Source organism: Onychostoma macrolepis, chromosome 14 (genome assembly GCF_012432095.1).
Source record: "Onychostoma macrolepis isolate SWU-2019 chromosome 14, ASM1243209v1, whole genome shotgun sequence".
In the NCBI taxonomy this organism is placed as follows: domain Eukaryota; kingdom Metazoa; phylum Chordata; class Actinopteri; order Cypriniformes; family Cyprinidae; genus Onychostoma; species Onychostoma macrolepis.
In genome coordinates this window covers 9958768-9973549 of record NC_081168.1, presented here as the reverse complement: position 1 = coordinate 9973549, position 14782 = coordinate 9958768, and the positions used below count along the sequence as shown (strand labels likewise).

At 36.9% G+C, this 14782-nt stretch overlaps 2 protein-coding genes across 8 annotated transcripts in view; both read right to left on the bottom strand.

The window, feature by feature from the left end:
- ebf1a (EBF transcription factor 1a) overlaps positions 1-9063 on the bottom strand; it is a 139629-nt gene extending 130566 nt beyond the window's left edge. Inside the window, exons 1-5 of one of the 5 annotated variants that reach the window (XM_058797916.1) lie at positions 8938-9063; positions 5906-6165; positions 4981-5137; positions 4056-4119; positions 3108-3163 (exon numbers count right to left, since the gene is read on the bottom strand). In XM_058797916.1, coding sequence (XP_058653899.1) covers positions 3108-3163; positions 4056-4119; positions 4981-5137; positions 5906-6039 — 411 coding nt within the window. In that variant the 5' untranslated portion in view covers positions 6040-6165; positions 8938-9063. Of the gene's footprint in view, positions 1-3107; positions 3164-4055; positions 4120-4980; positions 5138-5905; positions 6658-8937 lie in introns of those variants that run through there. The other 4 variants (XM_058797917.1, XM_058797920.1, XM_058797918.1 and 1 more) reach the window with 4 other exon arrangements.
- A 1751-nt stretch (positions 9064-10814) lies between these two features.
- rnf145a (ring finger protein 145a) overlaps positions 10815-14782 on the bottom strand; it is a 28892-nt gene continuing 24924 nt past the window's right edge. For all 3 annotated transcript variants that reach the window (XM_058798866.1, XM_058798867.1, XM_058798868.1), the window contains exon 11: positions 10815-12343. In XM_058798866.1, the coding sequence (XP_058654849.1) occupies positions 12020-12343 (324 nt within the window). In that variant the 3' untranslated portion in view covers positions 10815-12019. The remainder of the gene's footprint in view (positions 12344-14782) is intronic.

Genomic DNA, 14782 nt, shown 5'->3' with positions numbered 1-14782 from the left:
AGCTCTATAAACCTGCTCATCAGCCCTCCCGCCTGACACTGCCAAAGCCAGCACATGCTGAGTGGAGAGGCGCTCTGTAGCCTCTCTGTACAGAGTTATGGGGCTTTAATGGGAAATCTTAAACACATTGCGAGCACTCCTCAGCATACGTAGGCTGACTGCTCACCGCAGAGTGGTTTTGGACCGGGTTTTCCAAAAGGCATTTAAAGACCAGCTAACACTCTGTCATAAGCTAAACCGTGTTTCACGCTGACATGGACGAGAAAAAAAAAAAACGGCGCAGTCAAATGACAACGAGAGCAGAAAAATCTAAAGCAGGGCCAGGCTTAAGGTCTTAACACAAAAAGGTATGATTACATCAGCTAAATCTTGGCGAAATTTTGTGTGTCCATTGTGCATTGTCAGTAATTTATTAATATCACATTCATACAAAGCAACTTTCTTTTGGTCAATGCGGCAAAACCATGTGAGCAACTTGATCATGTATCAAAATCTGTGTTAGTAAATTTTTCACCCTCACAAAAAACTGAATGACTGAATTTCACACTCAAAAATTCCTTTGACAACCTTGCCCCTTAAAAAAAGTTATTGTTTGCAAATATGGGAGCGTTTGAGAAAGGGATTCTGGTAAATGTAGTGAAAAAGTCTTGAGCTGAGCGGCATTTGCCATGTTTTTTGGACATTATATCATGATAATTCCAAGTACCTACACTGTCAGAAAAACAATACACACAGAAAAAAAGGGGGGCTAAAATTGCCTTTTGGGGTACAACAGCTTGTCACTGGAGCAGTACTCTTAAAAGGGCATATTTGTACCTTTTTTACCCCTATTAGGTACATATTAATACCTTAGAAAAGTAATAAGTACCCTTAAGGTACTAATATGTACCTAATTGGGGTAAAAAAAAAAAAAAGGTACAAATATGTCCTTAAGGGTACCAGCTGACAAGCTGTTGTACCCCAAAAGGTACAATTCTGACCCCTTTTTTTCTGTGTGTACAAAAGTTGTACCTTTGGGGGCTTGTCACTGGTACCCTTAAAAAGACAACTTTGTACCTCAGCGTGACAATATGTACCCTTTAGGTACTACTGTGAAAAGGTGCAGTTGTTCCTTTAACAGTACTGCCACACTGTCAAGCAGTTGTACCCCTAAAGGTACAGATTTTGCACATTTTTATATAACTACCAAAGTACCGTGCTTTACTATCTGACACTAGCTAGCATGTTGACTTGGCTGCCAAACTCTCTTTCACACACACTATCTCTCTTTCTCGCTCACTCAGTGGCACCACATCATTAACAGGTATGGCAGGGCCGTTTGCCACAGAAATAGCCAGTAAATCAGCCGGTAATATATGTGCACGTGGGAGACAACCCTGGGGAGATAAACGGCTTTTTATTGAGACACTCAGTGAAAGGCTGAGCCGAGGCCAGTCCCCCTGGCCACTGTATTTACCTCAGGGGTGTCAGAGAACAGTCTCTCTCCCTCAGCACAACGCTCCTGCCTTTCACCCACACACATAAATCTGTCCCGCTACATGCCGGCCAAACCGCTGAGCAGAGCGAGGGCAAGAACTAGCATCAGTAACAGCACCTAGCTTCTCGCACATAAACATTCGTGCAAAGGAAATTATGAACCACAAACAAATCACACAATACAGAAAAGGGAGCTGCAGAACTGTTTGAGCCAAATGTAATTTTGTAGTAGGAATTTCTGAATAGAAATTAATGCTTTGGGTCATGACAACAAGTATATAAGTGAAAATGTAGTATTTGCTTTTTTTCAAAAAATTAAATATATAAAAAAAATATATGTAATACTTGTAAAATAAATCTTAAAAATGATTACATAATTAATACATTAATTTATAGTTGTTGTTTTTCAAAATAAATAAGAATACATTCTGTAAAAGACTAAATGTTTCATACTTTTAGACAAAATAAAGATCAAATTAAAATAACTGTAAGATGAGTTTTAGTATTTCTCTCACTCTCCACATCTCAATAAGCACACGCACACACATAACAAAGCAAAACAGTAGCAACAGGGTGGAACAACAGGGTAAGCATGCTGGCATGTTTAAATCACATGATATACTAAGTGTTCAGAGCGTTAGCAGGTTGTCTGTCACAACGCCTGCTAATTACCTCATATCCATACACACTTCATCCTAGCCGGGGTTACACATACACACATATTACTTGTCATACAAAATGACTATTATGAAAACGGCTCATAAGAAACACAATTATTTTAGTTATTAATCAAAACAGCTTTGCATATTTATTTGATTACAAATGTATTCTAAAAAAATTTCTCTCATTTATACTTATGAACTAAAATTTATTGTCACACATCTTGACTCGCAGCTGTAATCGCTGTTGAATACACTTCCCTAAAGTGTCTTCAAAACAACATTTATAGACAGAGATCATGGGAGAGGAAACGAGGGGACGAGTGGGAAAGAGAGAATGAGGGAGAGGGAGAGGGAGAGGGAGAGGCTGTTTCTGTTTTAGGGTGAAAAGGAAGAGCGCCACATATGAGATTGTGAGGTCACTCCTTCTGCCCTGTGTTTTCTCATATGAGTTTTTCTCCAGGGGTTAAAGCTCACAACCTGCCCAATATATGCCCAATATTAATTTGACAAACTCTAACAACCTTCATACGTGTGTGTTCATAACAAACATCTGTTCCCACAAAACATTTGAATATGCACTATCTGCAAGTCACGCGCATAAACACACACTCAAAAACTTCTGCTGTTTAAACACTGAAAGGCACCGCTGGATAATCCCCTGTGACAGACAACGAATACAACTGAAAGTCTCTTTCTTTCTTTCCCTCTTTAGCTATCAATCTCACTGTCACACGTATGCACATAAATACATGCATACGCTCAGTCATCTTAAATGATGTCCCAGAGAGAGTATGTCATATTTAGACACTAACCGATCCGAGTGCCCCTGAGGCATGCTAGAGTGTGTAACCCCAAACTCACCAGGGTGCACGGCACACATGCACACGTTCACTCTCGCTGCATATCACACATAGACTCTCACCAGACGATTCACCAGCGAACCGTGGGGATTTTGAAATAACGTCCTACCTGTTTGGTCATGGAGTCAATCAGGCGTACATAAAAGTCCTGTTCTGTTCTGATGCCTGTAGAGGAGAGAAGATAAGTCCTCTTTAACTCACAATACAATGCAGGTCATATGCATAAACATGGATCAGAAATGAATCCGGCAGGTATATATTTATATTTCACAATGACATGCCTTTAATACAACATAGATGCTTCAAATGTCTAGACAACCCAACCCAACATAGACTGCAGAGAGTGTTAAAGGATTATGAAAAAATGACTTTGGATGAAACTCAAATTTATAGACCCACATAAACTAAGAATAAAAATAGCTTTTAGAAGGAAAAAGCTCAAGAAAAATTTACAGCTTATAAAATAGTGAAATAGACATAATAAAAAATAACAATCACAGAAAACATGATTTTCAACAAAATCAAAAATCAAAATATAGCCTATGTTAAAAACGTCTTATAAAAAGGTTGAGGATCGTTAAGGACCGCCGTCAACAAATTTTCAAACGCCTGGTTGTCATTTACCACATTAGTAGACAGAAAAGAGTATACTTTCATTATGGCCAGGCCATTAGCTTCCATCAAAAATGAAGTGCAGATTTCTGGAAAACGCGTAACCGGAAAAGTGCACTAATGGGGATCGTTTTGCGTTTCATTAATGTTTATAGTTAAAACGCTACGACTTTGCTGCGCATTTTAATCTCTTTTGTTTGAACAATTATACGAATTGTTATAACAGTATATTATTATTATCATTATTATTATTATTATTATTTCAGGACATTGTATTCATTTGCATCATTCTGATCTAGTTACATAATGAATGATTTATTTCTTAGTCACTCCTCCATGTCGTTCTATCAGTCTCGCTGTCTTTTTATTTTATTCAGATTGTCGCGCTGAAGTAAATGTGTTTATGCAAAGTTCAGTGAGTCTTAGATGATGAGTTTCTTCTTACCGTTGCTGTAAAGAAGCTGCAATCTGTAATGGATCCCATTGTTTGTCTTTTCTCCAGTACTTTCCTGCAAAAATAAATTCGATGGTTAGCAAGAAAAACCTAGGCTATTTTACTATTTCTGAAGAGCCCCGTGAGTCAGACCGGCTATTCCCCTGCGGACCAGGAGGCCGAAAAAAACTGCTAACGCACATTAGCCAGCCGAGACACACACACACAAAAAGAAAAGAATAAGAAAAAGAGGTACAAAACACATTTTCACTGAGTAAACGAACGAGTTAAAAATACTTTAAAAAAATTATATAATAAGTCTTGTGTATTGTACAGTGTGATTTCACAATTTAATAACAATGTGCCCGGGGTATAGATGTGTACAAAGTGATTAAATATACAGTATGTATTAATAGTCACATCTTTTAATGAAACCAGACACTTCGCTCACTATGATTAATTTACAAGCGCTTGAAACATTTTATTTGTGTGGAGTATTTTTATTAAACAGCATGTGGTCCTTCACAATAATAAAAATAATTAGTTTTTTTTTAATTTTTTAAATAGCATCTTGAAAGGGAATATTAATGTTATGACCTTAGGTTATCACTGTAATATTTATGCTAAATATAGCTAGCCTACAGATTTGTTAGTAAATGCATAAAGTACTGAAAGGAACAAATATAAAAGGCTCTCTTAAATTATAAAGGATGAATATGTAAAAAAAAAAAAAAAAAAATTAAATTGAGGTTTTAAGAGATTCATGCAGAACAGTGATTTAATGCAAGAATATTATTTATTGTGTAGCCTATAGGCAAATAAGCTTTCAACTTTAGGCTAATATCAATGACATTTTATCTAATTATCAGAATTGACACGCTATGCATTTTCATTCAAATTTGCAAAACCAATATGCAAAAGAGAACGTTTCACTTGCCTTTTCTTTTTCAACAAATCCAATAAAAGAAGTTCTTTCAATTTCCACGGGTTGTCCTTGTCTGTCGTATAGCGCTAAAACGAAGTGGAAGAAGTTGGATTTGCGAAGATTTGAAGGAGGCTGCTTCTCAAAGTGTGCTCGAGCAAGACCCACTCCACTATGAACACATACAAGACAGAGAGAGAGGATCAAATATTTATATATATATATATATATATAATTAAAAAAAAAACAATTGTTTTGTCATAATTTAATTACAATTTCCTTAAAATGATCAAAATGCATTTTTTAGTTTTCAAATTGCAGTGCAAAAGCTCTTAAAATGTAGGCCTACTTTTGACAGTTTAATAGTTTAAACAAATAGGCTACTTAAAAGTAGCCTATTAAGTCTTTTAAAAACAGCCAGTGAGACTTCATTAATTATTTTATTCTCTTAAATAGCATAAAAACAAGAGATTTAATTGTTGTTAATCAAAAAATAATTAATATAAATATAACTCAATCTAAGAACTCTGTTCAGCTGCTTATAAAAAACTACTGGTCTGGATTGTCTTTCAAATTCAGCCTTTAAAATTTAAAGCTACAGAATCAACGCAAAACTAGTGGCTGCAAAGTCATTTAGAAGCAAACGCTTATGGCTGTTTTAACGTTAAAAATAATAATGTTAGAAATAGGCTAATAAAAACCGTTTTAATGTGACTTGCAACTCAAGCTTTCTGTGTATTGGTGCCATCAGCACGCCGAAGAGGATGCTACGAACTTATCGCAGCAATAAATCAATCTCTTTGTCACCTGGTTATTAATAAGCAGATATCGCGCACTGATTAGGGTGATATACAAGAGCGTTTTGTGTCGTCCCAGGATGATAAGCGCACAATATTCCGTCTAGCTGTTCCCGTAGCGCTGAAGACCGCCGCCGGCTTACCTCTGAGCGGCTGTGTTCGCATCCAACACTCCGGCACCCTGCATCCATGACCGGACAGCGTTCATCCCGGCACCGATGGGCTCTTCTTTCATACTACTCCCGCTCCTTTGAATGCTGTCTTGAATCCCGAACATGAAAACAGACTCCTGTCACCGTCTCAGTCGGCGCTTGCTTCTTTTGATCGCTCCGTTAAAAAAAGACAAGGAGAAGTGTATGGGTGAGCAGGTGTCACCGCGTTTGTCTCTATTAGCGCTTCCTCTCTGAAACAGAAAATAGAGCGACGTGCCAAAAGAAACGCGAGATGTCAACATCCAGGTTTGGGAACACCGTGCAACAAACAAACAAACAAACAAACAAAAACTGCAAGATTAGACTGGAGGTCCCTTTGGTCTAGCTTGCACAAAAAAAAAAAAAAAAAGTCTAATGTCACTTTAAGAAACAATAGAATCAAGAACGGGCTTCGCTGAGGGTTAGATCAAGTGTCATCATCCAGAGACTTTTTTTTTTCTTTATTTTCTCCTCCTTTCCTTTCCTGTCTTTCTCCACAAAGAGTATTCTCTGATCAAATCACATGAATGAGCAATATGAAATCAACCAGGAGAGGTGGACCCTTGTGGAGACAGCTCCCTCGCTGTTCCCCTTGTTCAAACGGGAGTGATTTGTGTCCTTTCCCAAAGGAATCCGATTTGACTGTCTCTGGGAACTAAACACAAGCAAACTAACCCCAAAGGGAGGAGGAAGAGGAGGAGGGAGTGACTGCGCACGCAGGGCCGCCCCCCAAACATAAGTAAAGCCGAACTACCATTAGCTGTCCACCCAACCACGAAGCCCGTCGCCTAATTAGATATCACAGCCAGCCCTGCCCACTTAGCGAGCGGCGTGTTTAGAGAGAAAACCAGAAAGAAGTTATGCGCCGCGCGTTAAATGTCACGCAGCAACTGCCCACCGGAGCGCGCGATTAAAGCCAAATTGATGTGGTTCACATGAACGCAAAGTTGTTGTTTTTTTAATATTGTGAGGTTATTTCAGAAAAGGCACAGTAAGTTTGTTTAAATACTGGACTAGTGTGAGGATTATTTAAGAACTTTAAAGGGTTGGACTTTTAAAAGGGATTTTTCATGGAAATTTCGGGGTGTTGAGGTTCGTCTCGAGCTGTTCAAGTTGTCTTTTGGCGCCCCTGACACAGTTAAGCAAATGACAACTATCCTAAAGACTTTTTAAACAAAACAAGAGAGCATTATTTATTTATTTTTTATTTTTATTTTTTTGAGAAATGTAAAATGTAATAACGTGATAAATAATGACAGTGTTTCTTTATTAATTTTTTGTTAAAATATCGATAATGATCCTAACACAAAGTGCTCCAGCAGCCTACTGTTGCTATGGTTACCTGCTAGGCGAACGCTGTTTCTGAGCGTCTGTTTACATCCAGGTAAAAAATGAACTTTTAAATACTTTTGTAATAGAACTTTTTTTTTTTTTCTTTCTTTTTTTTTTTTTTTTTTGGTTAGTGAAACAGCCCCAAGCAGCCGCGGTCAATATTAGGATATTATTCTTAAAACACGTTTGTGGAATAGAATTAAGACCACGATGAAGTAGACTAAACAGAGATCACCTGTCATCGAAATAATGAGTTTTTATGTACGAGAGACATTAGCCCATGTGATATATTTGACAACTGATGTGAGGAAATTATTAATTAGTAGGCTATAAAAATAGTATCATAATTAGTCTTTAAAATATTTAGTAAATAGGCCGTTAGAGCAAAATGTGAACTTTGTTGCAGATTTGTCAACAGATTATTGTTATAAATAAAAAATGAATTACTAATATGATTAAATTATTTAATAGACAACATTTAAAGACGCATAGTCTATATTGTATTTAAAAACATTGCTGATAAAAAGAAAAAGAAAAAAAAAGTCATGTACAGATTTTATAATCCATAAAACATCTGTTCTGATAGTAGCATAGATATAAATGATAGTAAACGCATCAAACAAAACTGGATAGTACAGACCCAAACAGTTTAACAGCTGCTTTGTCAGAATCGATATAAAACGACAGTAATATAGCCTATACAGGAGTAAATGCTAGGAGCGCAAAATCATTTACAAAGCAGCACTTTGTGTTTTTCATTTTTCACACAACAGCAGTTTTGTTTTAGATTTTAGAATGCGATGCTATAAAGCTTTATGATATTTTAGAAATGTGCAAAAATGAGCATATGCATGCACGGGGAAATGGATATTGTACTAGAGCTAAATGAAATCCTCCACAGACAGCGGACAGAGGAAGTGTGAGTCCCGTCCGATCCAGTGCTGGTCAGGCAGAGGGGAATTCTGCTCCCCCTGGGTCCCTGTATATTTATATTCCCACACAGCAGTTTAAAGTGGCAGAAACTACACAAGCAGGCTCAGTGGAAAAAGTGTATTTTCATGTGTCCAAACAAGAAACAGACTTGTTACTTAGCATATTAAAACGCTTTTTGTGCATCACTTAAATATAGCTTCGTGTGCATGTGTGTGTGTGTAGCCTATGTGCATGGGGAAAAAATCAATTTGCAATCTTTAAAAAAATAAAAACACGTGCCTGTATTTACGATAATCTGATCAAAATGCTTAAATTAACCTTTATATAATATTACTAATCATATTGCTGACAGCGACAAATTCGATTTGATTTGTAAAACAGATGTCCACATAAATCACGCTGTCGTTGATGATATAATTGAATTGAATAAACATAAAATAAATCAGAATTGAAAACAAAGTTCTTGTCACGTGAGATATTCAGTCAGTACTTTTATCTGTTTCAAACCATAAGGCCGCATGTCAACATTTAGGCTATAACCTATATTTATATTTATTTAAAGAAATTGTCTATTAACACTGTCAGGTAGGCCTAGTTTTGATAAAATGACGTAAATTCGTACAACATGAAAAACACTTCTTTTTTCGCGTCAAGGTCAGACTGCGAGAAAGCAATTGTGTTGTGTAGCCTACGTAATGCACCAAAATATCCATTATTACCTCTGACTTTGTTTTCCATCTCAGTTTGACGTTATAGGAAATTGAGAAATAAGAGTTTCAGCTCCATGGTGATTATGACAACTGCTAAAATGTGTGCATACGACTAAGAGAGTCTGTGATTTGTGGAAAAGAAAAGAAATCGTGAAAGTGTTTCGGACTCCTCAGAGGATCGGAGGAGACGCATGGTTAATGGTTGACAGCCCAACATTGCCATCTTGTGGCCACACATGGAAACACAATTAGGAAAAGAATTTGAGTAAAGATACAGTTACTGTCTCTAAAAACCTTATGTTCTCGCTCATGTTATTCCAAACCCGTATGAAGTTCTTCAGAGAAACGAAAAGAGAATGCGAGGGACTGACAGACTCACTCATTGTTCACTTTCATGGCATTTTTTTTTTTTTTTCATAAAATGGAAGTAAATAGCAACTGGCACTGTCATTGAATTTTTGGTTACACTGTCCGTTTAAAACATCAGAGTTAAATTGTGATAGTAGACTTACTTTTGAGTAAATGTACTTTATAATCAAGATTTAGGTCAGAAGAGAAAAATGATACTTTGCTGTGACACTTGACCTTAAACTGGCTGTTCCGTTGGAGGCCTTTACACACACACACACACACACACACACACACTGAGAGACACACAAACTGAAATGGGTGGAGGAGAAACTCACACTGGAGGGGACTTGTGAAGACAACATAATTTATACTCTGGTTCCATGAGAAAAAGTACCTAGGGAATATCTGGCCTTTCCAAAATGACCAAGTGCTTTGTTCTTGCGTTTCACATGTATTTTTTGTAACTTTTTCTTTTTCTTTTTTACACAAAGGTCGGAGTTCAAAGCTAACTTTGATCAGAAGGATGGACAAGGGTCAAAGGGTAGCGTTCTTTGATTTGCTAATGTTTCCTCCATTCTCTCTTCCTGCCCCTCATGCTAAAGGGAGTTAAAGTGCTCACACAGGAAAAGCAGATAAATGCTCGCATCTGCCTGCACTGAGACACCTCACACTGCGCTCAAATACAGCAGGAAAATGTGTATGCCATAACGTCAAACTGTTTATCGCATTTCCAAATCGTACAGTAAAAGACTTACATAGTTATGACTATGACTACTGCACAGATATGGGGTGTACACTAACTCTATAAGCAGGGAAGGAAAGCAAGTGATCTTCAGACCTCTGAAAGATGGTGAATGCCAGGAAATGAGTGCATATCCTGTCTGTGTCTCTTCATCAGATGTTTTGATGGTTTCAGCAGTCTGACATTACCTCAGCACTCAGGTGTGGGTCTGTTTGATTCATCACAGGTGGGTTTAAGAGCCCTGTAGGTCTTATTTGAAAGCCAGGACAAATGTTTCATAGGTTAGGTTTGGATTTATTCTGACATTCAGGCTCACGTTCAAGCATATTTTACTGAATTCAGCTGCAATTCAAACAGAACATCACATATTCATGCTGTATGAAGTAAGGAGGATAAATTCACTAAATGTTTATTTATTTATTACATGTCCTAGATTAAAGAGCAGAAGAGGTTTTAAGGTTATGTCCAATAACCGTTAAACGGTCAATATTAAAATTTTATTATGAAACACTAAAAACTAAAAAGAGGTATTTTAAATGCCAAAATTTAATTTAGGTATCACACCATTATAATGTACAAAACTGAAAAATGGATATTCATTTTGATTTAACAGATTTGTTAAAGATGACATGAAACAATTAAATTCATGAATAAAATAATTATTAAATGAATGCATATTAACAAATTATTATTATTATCGTCATCATCATCATCATCATCATCACAGGTGGGTTTAAGAGCACTGAATGTGTTTTTTTTTTACGACTCAGAAAGGCAATGTGGAAGAAAGCCAAGACAAATATTTCATACTTTAGGTTTGGATTTATTCTGACATTCAGGTTCACGTTCAGACTTCAGGCATATTTTACTGAATTCAGCTGCAATTCAAACAAAGTTAGCCTTCACAGAACATCATTCCACATTTATGCTTTGTAAAAAAAAAAGTAGATAAATTCAGAATGCTATTAGAATTATACTCTCCATTCTCATTCAGATTTGCTTTTAAATGGAAAATAGCTGTAACAGCTTTTTTTAATAATAAAAAAAGAAAATCTGGTGGTTTAGATAAAAGTAACCTTTTTTGGAGATTTAAAATCCCACAAGCCAAACGCCATTCGTTTAACAAACAATATTAACTATATTAACTTAAACACTTAGTAAAAAAAAAACGGCATTGGCAAAGTGTGCTCATACATTCTCGAATGTATTCATATTCACAAATGCGCTAAATGCCAAATACTGATGAGTATGAAATTGACTCTTCTAAACGGTCATAGTGTTTATCCACAGCCAAAGGCACTTCCCACTACAGCCACTAGAGGTCGCTAGAGGCGCAGCGTTCATATAAGCCTGAGGCCGCTTCATGACACTCGATGCTGCTTAACACTGTACTTTTGCATATCAAAACTCCTTTACAGATATATTTGTACATGGGTATATATTTCATATATAACTTGATTCAATGCATACACACCAAAATATTTGGTATCAGACAAGACGAACTTTGGAGCATTGCTTTATGTTACATTAGTGCAAATGCAGTGGCATATATGTATATATATTTTCTCTCAATAAAACAAATAGAGAACAGAAAAAAGATGGGCTACTGCTATTGGATACTGAGAGCGTGCTAGTGGATATGTGCTAAGTGCCTACAGAGCATCACAGCACTATATTGAAGGGTCACATGATCACATTCAGGTTGGTGTTCGCTGGAGATTGTAGTTTCGTAATAAAGGGTGGGGAAGAGCTGGTGTTTTAGTAGATCCAGATGTGGAAGGGGTGAAATGATTCTTTTCACCTCAGATAAGCTTTCTGAGCTCTGGATTCTGTGATTTTCTGGATGAGAGGGGGACGGTAGAAGGATTTAGATTGTATAGATGTCTTAGGAGCATTCCAAGTGTACAGAGAGGGCTGACGGTTTCCCATCAGACCCTCTGCTGTAACACTGTCTTTTGGCCAGCAGTGTGTGGAGTTGGGTTTGGCTCAAGGCAGGTTTTAGGATTGGGAGGAGCAGGCAGGAGTGTCACCGTCGTCTTTTAGCCCAGCCGTGAGGTCTGACGCTGAAGCGAGAGTGGTGTCGTCTTGCTGGGGAACCTGGAGGGTTGAATCTGACTCTGGATGCTGTGAAGGGTCCAGATCACCTGCTGGCTGTATTGGGTGCTCTTGTGGCGGGGCGTCCTGTGTTGAAGAGCCGGGTTGTAATGAGCCTTTCAGCTGGTTGTGGCAAAGAGGGCAGGTCTCCTGTACATACAACCACTTCTTCAAGCAGCCAGCATGGAAGAGGTGACTGCAGGGGGTGATAACAGCTGACGTCATGTCCTAGATTCAAGAAAAGAAGAGGTTAGTTATTAAAAAAATTATAAAATTATTAATAATAATAATAATAATACAATTACTGTTATCATCATCAATATTATAACAACGGCAAATTGTTAGTATAATACCGTTTTTCTCAGTCAATTTGGTGCATTTCTCAGATCAGAAATGAAATTTTCAAAACTACTTGTTCAACATCCACATCATCTATTCACTTGTGCACATCATAAAAGCAGTTGCGATTTCTTTGGTACATTCATGCAACTGATTATTTACATTTGTCTGCGGTTTCTGCAGCCTTCTGCATTTCAATACAGTGACTGTCATCCAAAGTGTTGCCATAGTTTACATCAGGTAATACTAACAGAGCGCACTGTTATATTGACAACATGACTAAGCGTTTTGCCTATCTTGTTTGTGAACAATGACACAAGGACTTTTCATTCTGATGGCACTGATATGTTCATTGACATAAATACTTACTTTTGAGAGATGAACTAAAGATTTTGAGTAAGTTACAGGCTTTTGCAGGAAATCCATTGTGTGGTGCTGTTTGTACGAATTGTTTTGAGAAATGCACATACTTTGCAAATATTAAGGACGATCTGAGAAATGCACCAAAGCGACTGAAAAAAACTGTAGTAATAATAATAATAATAATAATAATAATAATACAATTATTATTAATAATAAGTTATTGTTATCATCCTCATCATTATTCCAACAAGGGCAAATTATGATATTATTAGTATAATTAATAATAATAATAATAATAATCATAATAATAATAATAATATATGAAGAAAAATTATTATTATTATGTTTACTATATTTTGAGTAGTAGTAATAATAATAATATTCTTTGTACATTATTATTAATTATAATAATTTGTCATTGATATAAATTATTAGTATTATTCAGTATTATTGTTATCATAATCTTCTTCATCATTATTATAACAATGGTAAATTATTATATTATTAGTATAATTAATAATAATAATATAAATAAGAAATTTATTATAATTATAATTATTATGTTTAATGTATGTTGAGTAAGGTAAACAAACCCTTTCACAAATAAATTTTCAATATCAGTCTCTCTCTCTCTCTCTCTCTCTCTATATATATATATATATACAATTTTACCTCATACCAACAAATTATAAAAATCAAATATCGGCTGATAACTGATATAGTACCTGCACCCTAATGATCCTAAGAAAGGTGAGAAATCAGCCCAGAACTACACGGGAGGAGCTGGTCAATGACCTGAAAAGAGCTGGGACCACCGTTTCCAAGGTTACTGTTGGTAATACACTAAGACATCATGGTTTGAAATCATGCATGGCACGGAAGGTTCCCCTGCTTAAACCAGCACATGTCCAGGCCCGACTTAAGTTTGCCAATGACCATTTGGATGATCCAGAGGAGTCATGGGAGAAAGTCATGTGGTCAGATGAGACCAAAATAGAACTTTTGGTCATAATTCCACTAAACGTGTTTGGAGGAAGAAGAATGATGAGTACCATCCCAAGAACACCATCCCTACTGTGAAGCATGGGGTGGTAGCATCATGCTTTGGGGTGTTTTTCTGCACATGGGACAGGGCGACTGCACTGTATTAAGGAGAGGATGACCGGGGCCATGTATTGCGAGATTTTGGGGAACAACCGCCTTTCCTCAGTTAGAGCATTGAAGATGGGTCGAGGCTGGGTCTTCCAACATGACAATGACCAAGCACACAGCCAGGATAACCAAGGAGTGGCTCTGTAAGAAGCATATCAAGGTTCTGGCGTGGCCTAGCCAGTCTCAGACCTAAACCCAATAGAGAATCTTTGGAGGAGCTCAAACTCCGTGTTCCTCAGCGACAGGCCAGAAACCTGACTGATCTAGAAAAGATCTGTGTGGAGGAGTGGGCCAAAATCCCTCCTGCAGTGTGTGCAAACCTGGTGAAAAACTACAGGAAACGTTTGACCTCTGTAATTGCAAACAAAGGCTACTGTACCAAATATTAACATTGATTTTCTCAGGTGTTCAAATACTTATTTGCAGCTGTATCATACAAATAAATGGTTAAAAAATCATACATTGTGATTTCTGGATTTTTTTTTTTAGATTATGTCTCTCACAGTGGACATGCACCTACGATGACAATTTCAGACCCCTCCATGATTTCTAAGTGGGAGAACTTGCAAAATAGCAGGGTGTTCAAATACTTATTTTCCTCACTGTATATATATATATACAATTTTACCTCATACCAACAAATTATAAAAATCAAATATCGGCTGATAACTGATATAGTACCTGCACCCCTAATGCTAAGGAGTTGTGAATGGTTGCCAGGTGGTTCATATGTTAATATTTAAGTGGATGTTTTTTTATGGTTTCTAAAAATCTTGGGGTGATTCTGGAGACAGACCTTAGTTTTAGTAGTCA